The sequence below is a fragment of the Ailuropoda melanoleuca genome, chromosome 5 (assembly GCF_002007445.2).
Source record: "Ailuropoda melanoleuca isolate Jingjing chromosome 5, ASM200744v2, whole genome shotgun sequence".
NCBI lineage: Eukaryota > Metazoa > Chordata > Mammalia > Carnivora > Ursidae > Ailuropoda > Ailuropoda melanoleuca.
Window position 1 is genome coordinate 50,319,766 of NC_048222.1, and position 19,791 is coordinate 50,339,556.

The 19,791-nt window shown below is 36.2% G+C and overlaps 1 protein-coding gene across 5 annotated transcripts in view; it reads right to left on the minus strand.

Annotated features, from left to right (window-relative positions):
- Window positions 1-18,238, minus strand: part of TEX9 (testis expressed 9) — a 65,845-nt gene extending 47,607 nt beyond the window's left edge. Inside the window, exons 1-7 of one of the 5 annotated variants that reach the window (XM_034660943.1) lie at window positions 17,097-17,138; window positions 16,902-16,993; window positions 8,631-8,848; window positions 8,416-8,479; window positions 6,605-6,684; window positions 1,239-1,284; window positions 186-268 (exon numbers count right to left, since the gene is read on the minus strand). In XM_034660943.1, the coding sequence (XP_034516834.1) occupies window positions 186-268; window positions 1,239-1,284; window positions 6,605-6,684; window positions 8,416-8,479; window positions 8,631-8,644 (287 nt within the window). In that variant the 5' untranslated portion in view covers window positions 8,645-8,848; window positions 16,902-16,993; window positions 17,097-17,138. Of the gene's footprint in view, window positions 1-185; window positions 269-1,238; window positions 1,285-6,604; window positions 6,685-8,415; window positions 8,480-8,630; window positions 8,849-10,891; window positions 11,340-12,812; window positions 12,840-16,901; window positions 16,994-17,096 lie in introns of those variants that run through there. The other 4 variants (XM_034660942.1, XM_034660941.1, XM_034660945.1 and 1 more) reach the window with 4 other exon arrangements.
- Between the last annotated feature and the right edge of the window lie 1,553 nt (window positions 18,239-19,791).

Sequence of the window (19,791 nt, forward strand, 5' to 3'; positions counted from 1 at the left end):
TAAAATGTTTAGTAACTGCTGTAAGAAATTTCTGAGTAGAACATGTTTCAAATTATTGAATGTAGATAAGATATATACAACGTAAGGTATAAAAAGATCTGAAGAAACAGAGCTTAGTTAAAATGATGGTACTGTGAATCACAGAACTAAAAAAGGAAAGTAATACTTTTAAAACTGTACTATACCTTGAATTTGTTTTCCTTCCTTTATTTGCAAAGCGCGGTTTGTTTTGAACCTTGTTTACTGCATCAACATTTCTGGTCTTGGGCTACATCAAAAGAATTTAAATTATTAATGATTCTAATCATTTATCATGGAAAGTGATTTTGTAATACACAGAACTGCTAGTTTACTACACAGAATTGTTATTTTCATGGAATTAATCAAATTGTATTTTAAAGAATCCCAGAATTGTATAGCTGGAAAAGACCTAGACATCACTAGCACCAACAGATTCAAAGATAAGGAAAATGAGCCTCCAAAATTCAAGGATATTCAGCTAGCTAGTGGAACATTAAGCTGGATGTTCTGGCTCACAGAATTTAGTTCTCCTCACTGATTATTCCCCAGACAGGCCTTCACATATACCATTCCCTTGGCCTGGATCCCAGTGGGTGGGGAACCTGTAGATCCCAATTTGCCCAGCACCAGCAATACTGATCTACACACTGTAAATATCTAAATGAATGAATAAACCTCTCAAATTACCTTCTTTGTATATATATACTTTTTCAGGTGATATAGCTAGTGAATTTGGGCTTCAGAGAGAAAATTAAAAATGCTTAGGTTACAGATTCATTTTACTTAGAATTTTTTCCAATATATATTCAAATTGTTCAGTGAAATTATGAGACAAAAAAGGATTCAACTTATTTTACGAGCAACATTTCATGAAGGCATCTCTCCTAAGTATCAAGGCTTATATTTTATTTCTATAGTCTTCTGTTTTATTCTAAGAAAAGTCTGAAAAAAAACCCTAAATTTTACAGAATGTAATTATATTTACAGAAAGTTTGATTTTTTTAAAAAAACATTTTATTTATTTGAGAGAGAGAGAGATTTCGAGCACAAGCAGGGGGAGCAGAAGGCAGAGGGAGAGGGAGAGGGAGAAGCAGACTCCCCACTGAGCAGAACCTGATGTGAGGCTCGATCCCATGACCCTGAGATCATGACCTGAGCCAAAGGCAGATGCTTAACCAACTGAGCCACCCAGGCACCCCAAAAGTTGGATTTCATACCTTAGTTTCTGAATGTAGGTGAACTATCCCTTCAGACAACAGACCTCTACAGACCAAAAATAAACATTAAACATTAATAATAGATACTAAACTAGACACAATAAAATTCAACAGCAACTATATCTGAAAGGGAAAACAGACAACTATCAAGTAGACTTTGCTATAATTCTAGTTACGCACAGGTTAATTTATTTTGCTAAGTGTCACAAACAACAAAAGTTCTTTGGTTAAATAATTCACCTTTGAGAAGATATACTATAATACCAATATTTTCATAGGGAAATGTAGCACAAATTTTAACAAATGAAAATCATAAGGAGTGATTATTGGTAACAAACAAGGATTATCTATTTTACAAAATGATTCACCACAAGGCTTTTTAGTGTGAGCCCACCCAGTGTTATCCTTTGTAAATGTATTTAAATACTTGGTCAGTGTCTGTTTTCCCCATTACACTGTGAACTCCAAGAGGGAGGAATCATGTCTGCCTTGTTTACTGCTGTATGCCTAGTACTTGGCATAGTACCTAGCATATGAACTCTTAAACTGTCACTGAATAAGTATTTGTTAAATAAATGAATAAATACATCTAAAATACAACTCTTTTTTTTAACATTTTAACTTCACATTTTTTTATTGAAGTGTAATTGACATATAATAGCCTATTAGTTTCAGGGGTACATCAGTGATTCAATATTTTGATATATTACAAAATGGTCCCCACAACAGGGCTAGTTACCATCTGTCACCATACAAAGTTGTTAAATTGACTATATTCCCTATGCTGTACATTACATCCCCATGCCTAACATTTTATTACTGGAAGTTTGACATCTAAAATACAACTCATTTTTATGCAGTTTTCAAAATGCATTTTTATTTAAAACAAAGAGTGTTTATGGGGTCTGCACTTTATGGCCCATGGGCTGAATCCACCCACATCCATTCATTTACACATTACCTATGGCTGTTTTCTCACTACAACAGCAAAATTGAGTAGTTATGACAAAGGCTGGAAAGCCCACAAATACAAAAATACTAATTACCTGGCTCTTTACTGGATGATCAATTGTCTAGATCATCCCCATTACATGTATTAATATTTCTGAAAACCTACCATGTAACTACCTATTGTTGCTATTAAAAAACAAAACCAAAAAAAAAAACCTTCCATCATTCCCCTGAGAATTCATAACCATAATAAGGACACAAAAACAAAATTACTTTCCATCAGATGCCACCTACTCAACTAGTCATACAAAAATTATTTCAATATTAAGCACAAAAATATACTTAGATAATATTATATTCAACCCCTTAACTAAAAATAGCTCTGGGAACAAAAAAGGCTTTCAAAATACCTTGAAATTATAGAGACTAAAGAATCATTCTCATATATGACATTAAAATGTTACCAAGTTTTATACAAATTTAAAGTGTCCTCTTTAATGGCCTTCATATCAAATGAATATTTGCCATTTCCTTACATTTTCTGCATCTTCCATCTCCCCTCCCCCTGATAAACATATGTATCAGCCAAAGACATTTAACAGTTATTGGTCTCCCTCAGGTTTAGCACAGTGACATTATTTTGCTAGTGTATTTCCATGAAAAATGAACTAAAACACAGTGTTCTGGTTATTTTTGTTACACTTTTCCCTGAAATGTTCTTGTGTAACATGACTGAAATGATTTGTGTGGTAAACCTTGCTTCCAGCAGACTGAAGGATATGTATACTATTAGGAAACTAAATTCTGGTTTTCTGACCATATTGTTCGCAGAGTAACCTTGGATGTTGAAGACCTGTTATAATATATACTGCCTGACCACCATTATTTAGGTGAACGATCGTTCCAAGCTAAAACGGATTGTCTCTTTACAGAATTACCTCCCATCTTCAGCAATTTCCAAATAATAGTCAAGGGGCATGTTTCACGTGGTAAAAGCCATCTGTTCAAACAGTAGCATTTTTTTTTTTTTTAAAGCCACCTGATCAAGGTAAACAGAGGTGTCATCATCACTTTGCACTTAAGGAAAATTTAGTGAAAGGAGACCAACAGATTTATTTTTATGCTTGTGAAATCAGTCTCTCACTTGCTTCAACAGAATCTAGGGATTAGCTGTTGTTACCAACATTTCAGTCTTTTAGTTTACTTATAAAAGCTGTGTCTAATCTTTGTAATCCAAATTTGGAATTTTGATAACTGCTAAACATCATTTCCCATAAAATATCAGAAAGCATTACATATGACAAGGATATGTAGTTTTGTATGTATATATCAAATGATATAAAAAATTTAAAATACACTCTTTTTAGGTTTATAGTTCTATAAATTTTTTTAAAGATTTATTCATTTTGAGAGAGCGAGAGCATATAAACAGGGGGACGGGTAGAGGGACAGAATCTTTCAGCAGGTTCCCCACTGAGCAAGGAGCCCAATGCAGGGCTCAATCCCCCAACCCATGAGATCGTGACTGAGCAAAAACCAAGAGTCGACATCCAACCAACTGAACCACCCAGGCACGTCTCCAGTTCTATAGATTTTTTTAAAAGATTTTATTTATTTATTTGTCAGACAGAGCAAGAGAGAGCACAAGCAGGGAGAGTGGCAGGCAGAGGGAGAAGGCTCCCCATTGAGCAAGGAGCCCGATGCGGGACTTGGTTCTAGGACCTGGGATCATGACCTGAGCCGAAGAGGCAGACGCTTAACCAACTGAACCACCCAGCCATCCCAAACAGTTCTATAAATTTTAACAAATTTTATGGTCATGTAGCCACCACAACAACCAAGATAGAGAATATTTCCATCATCCCCAAAACTTCTGTTGTGACCTTTGTAGTTAATTCCCTCCCCTCCACCACATACAACCACCAATCAGATTCTGTCCCCACAGTTTTACCTTTTCCAGAATGTCAAATAAATGGACCATGGGGGGGCGGGGGGAAAGAGAGGCAAACCAACTAGAAAACAGACTCCTAACTCTAGAGAACAAATTGATAGTTACTGGAGAGGAGGAAGGCAGGGGGATGGGCTAAATTGGTGACTGTATTAAGGAGGGCACTTGCAATGAGCAATGGGTATTGTATATAAGTGATGAATCACTAAATTCTACACCTGAAATTAATATTACACTGTATGTTAACTGGAATTTAAATAAAAACTCAAAAAAATGGAATCATACAGTATACATGTTTTAATCTGGCTTCTTTCACTTAGCTTCCATGTTGCTGCTGCATCAACAAATGGTTCACTGTTTTTACTACCAAGTAGTATTCCATTGCATGGATATACCATAATCTGCTTATCCTATCTGTTCACTACTTGATATTTGAGCTGTTCCCAGTTTTTGGCAATTATGAATAAAGTGTTATTAACATTCGCATACATGTTTTCACTTGGACATGCATCTTCATTTCTCTTGGGTAAACAGCTAAAGGGGAATTACTGGATCATACACAGTATTTTTGAGTAAATAAATAATGTCCCAATATTTCAAGTATGAGCTAAATATATTGCTGCTTAAGTAACACATTCCTTTTTGGTTTGTAAGCCTTCTAAGGTGTTTAAACATTCTACCCTGTTAGGGCCGTGCTGCTCTCACAGCCTGCTTCTTCATCTTAGAAGGCTGAGAGGACCTAGGCTGTTTTGAGATTTAAACAGTCACAAACAGTTTTAGTCTATCACTCAAAATTTCTTAGCCAGTACAACTTTCCCCAAAACTAGTATATTTCATATCTGTTTGATTCCAGTCAGTTCCATGTGCCATTACCACATCCATAGTTCTTTCCAAGACTATATTTCTTTACACTGAACACCTCTTCCCTCCTCCCTCCCTCACTTTAATAATGGCTTACTTTGAAGTTGTCAGGCTTCTATGGTGAGGCTATACCTTTAGTTAGAGCTTTGCCCAGAGCCATTTTATCCAGTTGGAAGTTTCACTAGGTGCCATTCAAAATGATCCTTGCCCTGAAGAACCTTAATCCATTATAAAGTTTTATCGATAGCATGAAGACCACATCTTAGTCTGATCTTTGCTTCAAGGCTGAGCTTTAATAGGCTTTTGTTCCTCAAAGACTTTCTCAATTTTATCTCACAATTTTTTTGGTCTAAAAGCAGCTAACCCTACAAAGCAAGGGTAATCAAGACAGTGTGGTATTGGCATAAGAAGAGATATATAGATCAATGGAATAGAATTGAGAGTCCACAAATAAAACCATGTGCCTCTAGTCAGCTGATTTCTGCCAAGACTGCCAAGACCATTCAGTGGGGAAAGAATACAACTAACAGTACCAGCACGTACCACTAATATTCTGTTTTTCAACCTCTCCCCCGAGACCACAAGTTCATTTGACACCTGTTCTGCCTTCCAATTTACCAAAGGTGGCAGTTTTACTAAATCCATTGCTACTACATAAACAGTACTTCTCTATCTTTTCAGCCTCCAGGATCAGTTTCCTTGCTGGCTACCCCCTAACTACAAAGCTAAAGCCACACTTTCCAAGTTTTCGTCATATGGCACCTGATTCTCAATACCAATTGCTGTATTAGTTAGGATAAGCTAGGAGATCAACCCCAAAATTTCAGTGGCTTAACACAAAGTAGCAGTAGAGAGGGATAGAGGGCCCTTTTCCCCATAAGTTCCACATGGGCACCCAGAAGTTTCATCAACTGGATTTTCACTGATCACAGCAGAGAAAGAGTCAGCTTGAGTTCAAAATACAAGTCCTATTTGCCGGCTTGGAAGAGAATAATCTGACTTCTCCTCATAGCAAGAGACTTAGAATGTTGAGTGAACACCATTGCTTCTGCTGTAAGATTTTATACTTTTATTCACACAGATCCTTTGTTTCCTTTTAAGTTTATTCCAAAATACATCTGGATTCCCCATTTTTTTTGACATACCTGAAGTTCATGTGAAATTCAAGGAAAAAAAGATCCACTTTATATTTACTAACTTATTTTTATATTATTTTCATATGGAATTTTAAAAGTAAGGTAGTATAGTATGTAAGAACAGGTTCAGAAATCTTATCAACTGTGGGTTTGCATCTCAGTGAAATCATATATTATCTATATATCCTTGGGCAAGCTACTAAACTTTGCTAAGCTCCAATTTCCTCATTTTTAAAATGAGGACAGTAGTATTTATTTCAAAATAATACTTTGAAGACTAAATGACATAAAGTAGGTAAAGGGTTTATATCGTGTCTGGTTCATATAGGCCTCCATTTTATTAGTGTATTACATATTATGTTATTTTTCAAATGACAGATTTCTAATACTTACATGCAAAAAGATTTTACATAACAAAAGATCCACACACATCATCAAAAAAATGGTGTTTGAGAATTTAAGTTACTTACCTTAAACTGCAATCCTCTTCCTTTTCATAGGATTTAATTTGTGTTGAGACCGGCCTTGATTGTACTTCTTGCTGATCTCTCTAGTTAAAAGAATAAAGATAAGTCATATAGAGAAAAACCACAAAACCAGGATATAGTCAATTACCTTTCTGATTATTAATCATTTCAGAGTCATCCACAGTTTCCATCTCATCAAGGCATAGAACTCAAATGCTATGGTATGAATATAAGGTCTGTAACAATGTAGTTTCACCTTTCATTCACTCTGGATTAAGCAAGTCAATTCTAAGGGAAAAATGTATCAATGCCTTTATCTGATCTTATCTACCTCCTGCTTCCCCACTACGTTAGTCTTCCAACTTGTGTAACATGCAAAGGAAATTAGGCTCACAGGAAATTAAAGCAAAAATTTGTTTAATGGGTAGAAAAACTTGTCTCAAATCAGGCAAAGCTTCAATTTTTTTAATTTATTTTTTTTATTTAAGAGAGTACATGAGTTGGGGGCGGGTGAAGGGGGAGGGGCAGAGGGGGAGGGAGAAGCTTAAGCATGCTCCACACCCAGTGCAGAGCCCAACTCGGGGCTTGACCTCACAATCCTGAGATCATGACCTGAGTAGAAATCAAGAGTCAGACGCTTAACCCACTGAGCCACCCGTGCCCCAGAGCTTCAATATGAAGACCATGAAGCACTAAAACACTAAGAGCAAAAGCTTCTGGCAATGATATATCAAGATGTGAAAATGAGTACACAAAAATTCAACGCAGCAAGAGTTATATCCATTAGCTTCTGTGGGGCAGGAATGCCCTCTCCCCTTTCCCAGCCCTTCCCAAATCATCCTTATTAGAGGATTCTTGGAGCAGAATGCATAAGGAATCCTTCATTCTCCTCTAACATTGGGTTTGTTAATTATTTTCCTGCTCTTTAGACTGGCAAAAACTAAAAGATAATAATACAAATTTATTTTTAGTAAAATATTTAATTATAAATGAAACTGGCAAATCTGTAACCATTATCTAAATATATTACTATATATATATATATATATATTATTCCAAAACTAACAAATAATGATGGATCTGTATAAGGCATTAAAACAAATTATTGCCTATTCTTCACTACCACCCCCAATAGATGGGTGAAGAATTTAAAAGAAAAAAGTACAATTAAGTAAAAACTGAAAAAAGTTTGAAAGCAGCTACTTTATTTGTCTAAGGAATACTACTATATTCAATACATAGTGGGAATGCTAACGCTTGAGTTGCTGCTTAAAGTAGGAATAACCAATTTGGTAGCCAGAATGGGGCGAAATATGCTTACTTATTTAGTGACATAACTTCACTACATTTTTTTCTAACTATAAATCCGACTAGTCTAGCCCTAAGAATTTGAATTACATCCAACTGCAGAATTTAAGAAACAAATTACCATCTGAGTATTAGTGATGATTGTTATCCTTTATTCAACTTTTGTCCAGAGCCCATTTTATTTCTATCCTTACTGAATTACCAGCATTAATTCTATACATCTACTCTGAAACATCAATTTTAAAGTAGTAGAGCAGGTTATTAAATATCAATGTTTTCACTAATTACATGGTTGAAAAATCTAAATGGAAAATGCTTTTTCAGTGGCTTTTAAAAAATGTGTGCATATCAAAAACATATGTGCATATATATATATATACATCTATTCATATATTCTTGTTCAATCTGTGACAATTCATTGACCAAAAAATTTATGTTTTGGGCACTTGAGAAAGTTAAAAAACTAGCACTCACATGAAATTAATAATAATTGCACATTCACTTACTATTACTTCCTCAGCTTGTCGAACCAGATCAGCTGTTTTTGCCTCTAGTTCTGCATTCAAACGCCTAAAAGCAAAAAATAATATTTGGGACACATTGAAGAGTTTAACAAAAATAAAAGTAATTAAATTTCAATAACTACCCTTTAGCTAATCAAGAAATGCCAAAACATACACATGACATTTTTACTCTAAAATTACATTATTAGAATACTTACCTCCAACTCTTCATGATTTCTCATCTTTTGTGGTAGAGATTCAGACAGTAACTCTTGGCCTCTCTTGGGCCCTCACTTCAGGTGTAATGACTTATTTGGGTAGAATAAATTGTGTGGGTTCAATTCAGTTCCACTCTCTATCTTCTTGGGATCAGCTCCAAATAGGGGCAGGAGTCGGGTAGGATGGGGGAGAGGCCTGCTTTGGTCTGGGGGTGTTGCTGCAAGTGGGGAGGTAAATCGGGGGTTTAGTGAGCAGGCCTAATGTGGCTCACATCTCAGTTACACACTTCAATATCAGTTTCAGAAACAAAGGTGCTTGTTTTGACCTCCACCCGCCACTCCTTATTTTTTCCCCCCAGTCTACTTGGAATCTGGCAAAGAATAGGAGTACTATTTGGCCCAATTTAGAATGAAAGAATGGCAATAGCACTGAAGGAAACTGGTTTTTTTGTTTTGTTTTTTAAGATTTTATTTATTTGTCAGAGAGAGAGAAAGAGCGCGCGAGCGCACAAGCAGGGGGAGCGGCAGGCAGAGAGAGAAGCAGGCTCCTCTCTGAGCAAGGAGCCCGATGCAAGGCTCCATCCCAGGACCCCGGGATCAAGACCTGAGCAGAAGGCAGATCGTAACCGACTGAACCACCCAGGTGTCCCAGGAAACTGTTTTTAAAGATAAGATTGCTCATAATCCTACCGCCATCATCCAATTTTTTTTTGTTTTTCATATTCCCTTCTAATTTTCACCTATATACAATTTCATACTATGTTTTCCCGTAAAAATATAGAAGGAATAGGTTTAGATCTACATAATCTTTATAATTCATGCCTTAAGTGGCTACACAATATTGATTGTAATGAGTTGCACTTAACATAATGTACTGAATTGTTCCTGTTAAAGTCCTTTTTTCACTTTGAAAGGTTAACACTATAATAAACATCTTCAAAAGCATAAAACTTTTTAATTTTATTCATAGCTCACATTTCTAGACCATCTAGGCTCTTTTGAAATTATATAAAGGGAATATGTTGAGCAATTTTTAAAATATCTTGTTGTTTTACTTAGATATGTGATTCAGAAGTAACAAAAATCACTGACAATCCCCACTCCCAGAAAAAAAAAAGTAGTACTATATCCCTTCTTAAAACAGTCTAATGTTTTAAGAAATATTTTTATATCTTAGGATGAGTTAATCAAAAGAAAAATATCTAAGAAAGACCTGAAGTTGCAGTTAAGATGCCGTTACTTGATTTTTCATATTTCTTTAACAAGAATCATGAGAACTTCTATTTAGAAGCTTCTGGTCAATACAGTGTTCTGAGATGACTCAGAACACTATTCTGCTCCAAACCGATGGACATGTTGGATAAAATGTAATGAAGGAAATATCGCTAAGCTCTAGCTCAGGCAAGGGAAATACCCTGGCACTAAAAATAAAGCAGCAACTCAAAGTGAGAGCAGTAAACAGGAACAGAAGCCAAAACAGTCTAACAGCTAAAAACTGATGCATGTGTGGGAGTCACGAAGGGCTACACCTGTGAAACACAGACTACAAAAACACTACCCATAACCTTAGGTGAACGGAAATGAAACTGGAGCCATGGGTGGAAAAGATTCTCTTGTGAGTAAACACAGCAAATTCATCTTACCCAGATGGTGTAGGGACCCTACGCCAAATTGTAGTACCGAAAGCTGCACCAAAACCAGTGAAAACTCTGATAAGCTAGGAAAAGTAAATGTGAAATCAAACTATAAGGACATTTACTTATCTAGGCTATATGGAACTCTCTTCGAAAGCAAACCCTGCTAAAAATGACTTCACAAAGATAACAAATTGCATAAAGAAAGGAGTCGCTAAGACAGAGAATCAGCAGACACAACAAAATTTATACCATAAGAACTAGATTATCTAAATCTAAAATCTATTTTTAAAAGATTTTTAAATCAGCATTTTTCACTTGCCCACTCCCCAAAAGCAGGAATAGAAACCATTAGGCAAGAACAAGTATTTATTACAAAAGAACACTGAATGTGGAAAAGAACCAAATAGAAATTACATAAATGAAAAACACAGTCATTGCACTTCAAAACTCAAACTCACTGGCTACACTGAACAATACAATGAACTGAATAGGAAATGAATGAGAAGGCAGATACAAGAAAATTCACCTAAAAGGAGATACAAAAAAACCAAAAAGATAAAAAAAACAAGAGAGGTTAACATTCATTGCAGAGAGACTGTAGGACAAAGACAGATGTCTATTTACCTAATAGAAGTTGCAGAAGGAAATCCCAGAGAAGGAGGAAATGTCAATATCTGAATACTGAGAATTTTCTTAAATTGAGGAAAGACATGAATCTCAAGTAGAATTAAGAAAACAGGGGCCCTGGCTGGCTCAGTTGGTAGAGCATGCGACTCTTGATCTCGGTGGTTGTGGGTTTTTAGTCCCACACTGGGTGTAGATATTACTTAAAAATTGAATCTTAAAAAAAAAGAGAAAGAAAGAAAACAAGCCCATTCCTGTATACATCATAGTGAAATTGCAGAACTTTGAAGACAAAAATAATCTTTAAATTACCAAAACAATTATTTTAAAAGAACCAAGGAAAATAGTCTACTGGCATTAAGTTCTAAAAAGCTAAAGTGGCTTTTCAACATCTCTAGATTCCAATGGACAATGAAGTGCTATCTTTAATGGATTGAGGAGGAAGAAAAGAGACCATTTAGAATTCTATGTGCAGCTAAACTGTCTCTGAAGAATAAATGTAATGCAACAAAATTTTCAGAAAAGATGAGACTGAGAAGTAATGAAGGAGACACTTCAGGAAGGAGGAAGCTGAATCTGGGAAAAAATCATGATGAGGAAAAAAATTAGAAAATATGATGATAAATCCAAATTAGTACAGAATATAAAAATAATGTTAATGATAACCTGGAGAGTAGGTATATTCAAAACAAAGAGGAAGTAAAGTATTACCCAACAGACGGGAAACTAAGATAAAGCATTTTAAGGTCTTTCCAAACCAGATAAAGAAAAATAAAGACATAACGAAAATTTCTTCAACAGACGACAGAAAACAACAAACAAAGGGACAGTAAAAAGGAAATACAAAAAATAAGACGGCTCAAACAACTTTAATAACCCAATAATGTAAATAAATTCACCTATCAGAAGGCAGAAATGATTAGACAGGACATAAAAAGAATGTTGTTAAAGCTAAATGACATAAAAAGCCTGAAAATAAAGGAATAAAAAACGGCACTGAATAATAATGAAGAATTCATCTTGAAGATTTCAATAAATCAAACAATATAGCAACCAAGCAAAAATGGACATAATTATAAGGAGAATTTTTTAAACTATAGTTATAGTTTATTTTAATACACTTCTAATAGTAATCAGCAGGGCTAGCAGGGGAAAAAATGGTGAAGATACTGATGTTATAGATGACCAAATTAATTAGCTTGAGCTAAGAGATTCATCAAGTAGTAAATATCCTTCCTATCAAAGAATATGTGAACATTTACAAAAATTGAATATGTACTGCTCACAAGTTACAATATATTTTTAAAAATCAGTAGTATATAATTATCTGACCATAGTGCAATTAAAAATAAATCTAAAATAACAACAATAAAACAAGCAAATACGCTATATGCTTGGGAACTAAAAAACTCCTAAATAACCACTATGAAAATCATAAAATATTTAAAACTCAATAACCACAAAAGAAATACATATCAAAACAGTTCTTGAAATACAAATAAGCTATAGTAGGAGAGAAATTTACAGAAATTAAATTTATTTATTAAAAAATAAGAAAAAAATAAAAACAAATAAAATTAAATTAAAACAAACTAAAAGTAAACTAAATATAAATTAAACCAGGACTAAACTAAAAAGTAAAAAAAAAAATCCACCACAAGTAGACGAGCTAGAATAAAGGCCAATGAAATAAAAAAAAACACAGATTAGCAACAAAATCAAAAGCTGGTTCTCTGAAAAGACCAATAAAATAGCTTAACCTCCCAACAAGACTGATAAAAAGACAAAAATAAATAATACTGGAAAGCTTCGAAAAGATGTGTACAAGGTTACAGACAAGACTTAAAACGTGTATGTGTCTGTGTACACACACATAAACAAAATGGATATTATTCAGCCATAAAAAAGAATGAAATCTTACTGTTTGCAAGATGTGGATTATGCTAAGTGAAATAAGTCAGTTAGAGAAAGACAAATACCACATCATTTCTCTCATATGTGGAATTTAAGAAACAAAACAAATAAGCAAAGGGGGAGAAAAAGAGAGAGAAACCAAGAAACAAATTAACTGTAGAGAACAGTTACCAGAGGGGAGGGGGTGGGGGGGGATGAGTGAAACAGGTGATGGGGATGAAGGAGGGCACGTGTTGTGATGAGCATCAGGTGATTATGGAATTGCTGAATCACTATACTGTACACCTGAAACGAATGTAACACTGTATGCTAACTATACTGGAATTTAAAAAAATATTAACTATTATTAAAATAAAAAAATAAGCATATTAGAGCATCTTTATGCTATTACCTTTTAAAACATACATGAAGTGGACACTTTTCTAGAAAACGATCAAATACCCAAAATTTATTCTGGAAGCACTAGTACATCTAAATAAATGAATAATCATAAACAAAACTGAATTGATAGGCAAAAAAATTCATTCAAAAAATATATCATACTCAATTTCACAATTTTTTTTTAAAGATTTTATTTATTTATGTGACAGAGAGACAGCCAGCGAGAGAGGGAACACAGCAGGGGGAGTGGGAGAGGAAGAAGCAGGCTCCCAGCGGAGGAGCCCGATGTGGGACTCGATCCCGGAATGCCGGGATCACGCCCTGAGCCGAAGGCAGACGCTTAACGACTGCGCTACCCAGGCGCCCCTCAATTTCACAATTTTAACCAAAGGGTAGATGATCCCTGATTACAAAAAGGTTCCAAGAACAGAAAAAAACAAAAAGGAAAACTATTCATTTATTTCATGTGGCTAGGATAATACTGATATCAAAATCAGAAAAGAACCAGAAGGAAGTATAAGGCCAATCTCACTTTTGTTCAAAGATGCAAAAAACCTACATAAAGTTGAAGCAATCAAATCCAGCAGTCTTTAAAGGAAAATAAAAAATCTGCTTAGTAGTTCAATATGTTAAAACATTACGTGTGTGTGTGAGGGAGAGGGCATTTAATTACCTAAATTAATTTGGGAAAAAAAGTTTTGATAAGATTTAACATTCATTCAAAATAGGAATTAAAGGAAACAATGTCCTTAAACCTGATAAAAGAATCTAGCAAAACTCTACATCAAACTTCAAATACAGTGATAAATTAAGTGGGCTCCTTAAAATCATAACCAAGATAAGGCTGCTCACCATCACTCTTTCTATTCCATACTGCAATGGAAGTCCTAACTAAATTGAGAAAAAAAGAAGATGCATGAGAAACTGAAGAGAAAACACTATCAAAATTTGCATATGATATAACTGTCATTATGAAAAATGTAAGGTGGGGGGCCTGGCTGAATCAGTCAGTGGAGCGTGCAACCCTTGGGGCACCTGGGTGGCTCAGTCGGTTGTGTTCGACTCTTGATCTCAGCTCAAGTCTTGATCTCAGGGTCGTGAGTTCAGGCTCCGCAGCGTGGAGCCTATTAAGAAAAAAAAGCCATTCATTACAGCCACAAAAACTATAATATAGATTAAAACAGATTATATATGTGATAGTTTGATGTAGTAATATAAAATATTAAAGGACACTAGGGGTGCCTGGGTGGCTCAGTTGGTTAAGCGTCTGCCTTCTGCTCAGGTCATGATCCCCAGGGTCCTGGGATCCAGCCCCACACTGGACTTCCTGCTCAGTGGGGAGCCTGCTTCTCCCTCTCCCTCTGCCTGCTGCTCCCCTTGCTTGTACTCTCTTTCTCTGTGTCAAATAAATAAAATCTAAAATATTAAAGTACACCAACCCCCCCCCCAAAAAAAAACCAACCCAGCCCTGTGTAAATGGAAATGTATCATATTCATTAAAGGAAAGCTTCAACAGCATAAAGATGTCAGTGCTCTGCAAATTAATCTATAAATCCAATGTAGTTGGCATTTATGGGCATGGGGTGTGGGGAGGGGTGGGGCTTGCCCTACCAGCTATCAAGACCATTAAAACAGATGTCACATAAACTTATTGTTTAGCTTTTATAACATAGGCATGCAACGTGGAAAACCTATGGACTTGAGCCATTAGCATATTCTGTAATCTATCTTCTCTGATAGTGATGATTTCCTCCAAATATTCAACAGGAGCTGATTATAGAAGATTTTGGATTGGGATCCCAGGAAGTGTTGTGTTCTGCTGATTGAAGACATCCCATACATGTTTAATACGAAGAACATGTGGCATATTACTCTATTATTAACTCATATTCTTGCCTACAAGAATGGCTGGACATTTTACTCTTCTGCATGGCAGAAATGTAATCTACAGCTTTAGGCTGAGCCTGGGAGCTACTCCGTTCATATACGCCTCAGATTTGCACACCTGAGTAAAGATAACAGAGCAAGTAACAGCTGACCACCTGCACCACAAAATGATTTCTGCTGAAATAGAACAGCTCCTGTAGATGTCTTTAAGAAGATTTTAAGCAGGACCAAAACAACATGCCAGAGCCAGGTGCAAAATATACCCGTAAGTAAGTAAATGGATTAACCTAACCAATGCAGTTATTTGGTGCTATTTGGTATAGTAATATAAATAACCATTTGGGGTTGAGCACAGCTGATTCAGACCTGTGTAAGGGCAAGAGATTAGTTGCTTAGGTATACTCTTGAACTGGATTAATAGACCCATTTCATTAAATAGAGGAGAATGATTATCTTCCCACATGCTATGGCAAATAAGTGCCTAGTTCATCAAAAGATAGTACAGTTCCATTTTAACTTTAAATATGCTTTATTTTATAAAATAAGAACAGAACAGAGAGGGAGGCAAACCATGAGAGACGCTTAAATATAGAGAACAAACTGCCGTTTGCTGGAGGGGAAGGGCTAGGTGGGGGATGGGCATTAAGGAGGGCACTTGGGATGAGCACTGAGTGTTCTATGTAAGTGATGAATCACTAAATTCTATTCCTAAAAGCAATATTACACTATATGTTAACTAACTTGAATTTTAAAAAGATAAACTGGTCAGAAAACAAAAATAAATAAATATGCTTTAAGTACAGATCCTATGGTAACTCTGTTTAACAATCTGAAGCAGTGCTATGTTTCCCAAATTTTAATTCAGGTAAATTTTAAAGAAAATGAGTTGTTAAAATATAATTTCGTAAGGGTATATGTAATGACAAAAGACTTGGCCTCTGACTTTAAAGAATTTACAGACCAGTGGAGGAAAGAGACAAAAAGTACACTAACAAATGAACGTGTAACCATTGTGCTAACGGCAAAGAATAATAAGTCAGTAAAATAGAGTCACTGGGAATCCTAACATAATTCAGGCAGACCATGCTTAGCATTACAGGTGGAAGGCTTGTGTGTGATTGCCCTCAAAGGAAAAGCTTGAGACACTTAAAGGCCAGCGAGGCTGGAGACTGGTAGGCAAAAAAGAAAGGGCACCAGATCAAACAAGACACAAGGAGCCAGATCTAACAGACTTTCTGAAGTGCAACAGGGAACCACTGCAAAGATTCAGGCAAAGGACTGACTTGATCAAATTAAGTGAATATTCTGGCTTCTGTGTAAAAACTGGGGGATGAAGAGTGAAATGGTCCAAGAATGAAAGCACGTGTTGTCAGAATAGGTGTAATTACACTGAGAGGAGATGAGGAAAGGAAACCCTCCTCCCAACTCCACCAAACGTTGATGAGAACGGGAATTCCAACTGCACTGAGAGGAAGCACGCTTTCAATTTAGAAACCAAGCCTATGAGAAATTTACATAAACTCCAGGAGCTCCAAATTAAGTGGATTTTCTTAAACTAGAAACTGAACTATTGGCAATAGCCGCTACCTAATCACCTCTAGCAGTATCATTTTGCTGATGAACATGTTTACTCGGGCTAAATTTTCACCCCTTTCAAACACCTAAGAAGTTAGCGGAGAAAAGATGAAGACTAGCGAACAGGATATTGAAAAGAGATTGGTGTACAGTGAGTGACCCCAAAGACCCAGTCAGTCACCAGGAAAGTACTTGCAAGCAACCTCATTTGGGTAAAAGAAAGAAGGAAAAACTGAACGGTCTAATTTCTTACTTATATTCTTCCTCCCTGGCAAGGAGGTCCCGTCGAGACGCAGCAGGTTGTTGAACACCGGGCGGGAGCGGAATGCCTGAAATGCTCCGTCTCTGTAAAAGAGAAAGAGACTTTCAGACTCGAAGCTAAATGAGGTTCCGCGTTCTCTGGCCCGCTGAGAAGCTAGTCGCTACCCGGGAGTCTGTTTGAACTGACCCGCGGACGAACACTTCGCTCCGCCATCTTTCGCGACCGCGACGCTGTTACCGAGGCAACGAACGCATCTTCCCGCGAGATTTACCGCAACCGTAACCGCAGAGCGCTCCGGGCGCAGACTCCGAGTACTCCTGGGCTCTTGGCGGAGGGCAGCCTGAGCCTGGGATGGGGCCAGAGGGCTGGAAAGTGGGCGCACCACAGTTCTAACTGTGGGACCGAAGGGCAACCCCTGCTCTGCACTGCCCCAGTAGCCAGAGAAGCCAACCCAGTGCGTCGACTTACAAATTCTTAAGTTGGGGTTGGAAAGGTTTCAACCAAGGAAGGCAGGTCGGTTTCTAAAACTCAGTAAGAAGCAAGCTAGTAAAGCCCCTACTCTTGTGCTTTTCCAAGCTTACTGGCCACTTCGACCTCCACCCGTTTTTTAAAAAATGAACTCTTCCTTGGAATTGTAAGTTCTAACTTCTCACATTTATTTATAGCATGATTAAAGGGTCGGTCTCTCAAATCAATGAGCCTAAATTCAGGTCTTGGCTTTGCCACTTACTAGTTGTATGGTCTTAGGTAAATCACTCTGTATCTTGGCTACTTAACCTGTAAAATGGGAGTAAGAATAGTTCCCATCTTATAGACTTACAATGTGAGGTGAATTTGTGATTAGGATTGTGGCTGAAACACAGTAAGTAAATTCTCCAACTCTTTTGGAATAAAATTGAAAGTTCAAAAATAAACATTCACATTTAGGGTGTTAGCCTTAAAAAATAAACGGCCAGTTATTTTACCACCAAAAACGGGTTTATTTGGGAATAACAGGGAATTGCAATCGGGAACAAGCCAGCTGCTGCAGATCTATAGGCAAGTCCCCAGAACAAAGGGGAGAACCGCTCTTATTCTGGAAAGGAGGATGTTCGGAAAGCTGTTGTTTATAAACAAGAGTGAGTCCATTGAAATAAACTGGGAGTTTGAAGTATAGCGGCTTTCCATTGGCTGAGCTGTAACAGTCTCTTATTGGCTGAGTTGTGACTGTCTCTTATTGGCTGGGCTGTTGCCAGGGTATGAGGAACACCCTTCTTCCTCCTACTGGGATAGTAAAGTGTATCCATGTGCAAGTCTGTCTCTTCCTGCTTGATTTGTAATTGTCAAATGGTAGAATTTGAGAGCTCCCCCTACTGGTCTCCTGTCTCCATTCTAAACAAAGTTTCCTTTTATTAATTTTCGCCAAGAGTCAACATTTGGCAAGGGAGCCAAGACCATTCAGTGGGAGAAAGAATAGTCTTTTCAACAAGTGGTACTAGGATAAGTGGATATGCACACGCAAAAGAATGAAACTGGACTCCTACCTCACACTGTGTATAACAATTAACTCAAACTGGATCAAAGACCTAATCTTAAGAGAGAAAACTATAAAGCTCTTCAAAGAAACCATAGGTGAAAGACTTCATCACCTTGAATTAAATAATGATCTCTTATATATAACACCAAAAACAGGCCACAAAAGAAAAATCAATAAATTAAACATCATCAAGTCAAAAACATTTTGTTTCAAAGGATATCATAAATACAGTGAAAGATAAACAATAACAAAAGTTGGGAGAAATATGGAGAAATTCAAACCCTCATACACGTTGGTGGGACTATAAAATTGTGCAACTACTGCAGAAAACAGCCTGGCAGTTGCACCACATAATCTAGCAACCTACTTCTAGGTATATACCCAAGAAAAATGAAAACATACACCTTCACAGAAAGTTGTACACAAATATTTATATAAAAGCATAATTCAGAATAGCTAAAAGGTAACCCAGATGATCATAAACTGATTAATGGGAAAATAAAAGTGGTATAATCATACAATGGAATATTATTCAGCACCAAAAAGGAATATAGTACTGATAAACATATTACAATATGGATGAACCTTGAAAACGAAATGTGAAAGAAGCAATTCACAAAGACAAATTATTATATGATTCCATTCCAATATGACCTCATATTACATGAAATGTCCAGAATAGGAAAATACATACAGACAAAAAGTAGATTACTGGTTGCCTAGTTTCAGAGATGATGGGGGATTGGCTAAGGAATTGCAAAGTTTTTTTTGTGGGGGTAATGTAAATGTACTAAAATTGATTGTGATGATGGTTGCACAACCTTGTTGACTATACTAAAAGCCAATGAATAGTACACCTTATATAGGTGAATGGTAGGTATGTGAAATACATCAAGCTGTTAAAACATTAAAAAAATAAATTATTAGAATTAAGTTAAAATTAAAATAAATTATTAAAATGAAAATTTCATACTAATGCTCATCAAAAGAGAGTTGGGGTAGCTGTATTAATTTCAATCAAAGCTGACTTCAGAACAAGGAAAATTATCAGCAACAAAGAAAAGCATTACATAATGATAAAGAGGTTAACACTTCATGGAGATGCAACAATCCTTAATATGTATGCACCAAACAGTTTAGTGTTAAAATGCATGAGGCAAAACCTAAAAGGACTGCAAAGAGAAATCCACTAATATATTTGGAGATTTTGATACCCCCTTTCAGTAATTGATAGTTTAAACAGGCAGAAAATCAGAGAATATAATTGTCCTGATTGTCTTGATCTAATTGACATTTAGAGAATACTCCCTCCAACAACAGCAGAATACACATTCCCCTCAATGTCATANATAGCACTATCACTCA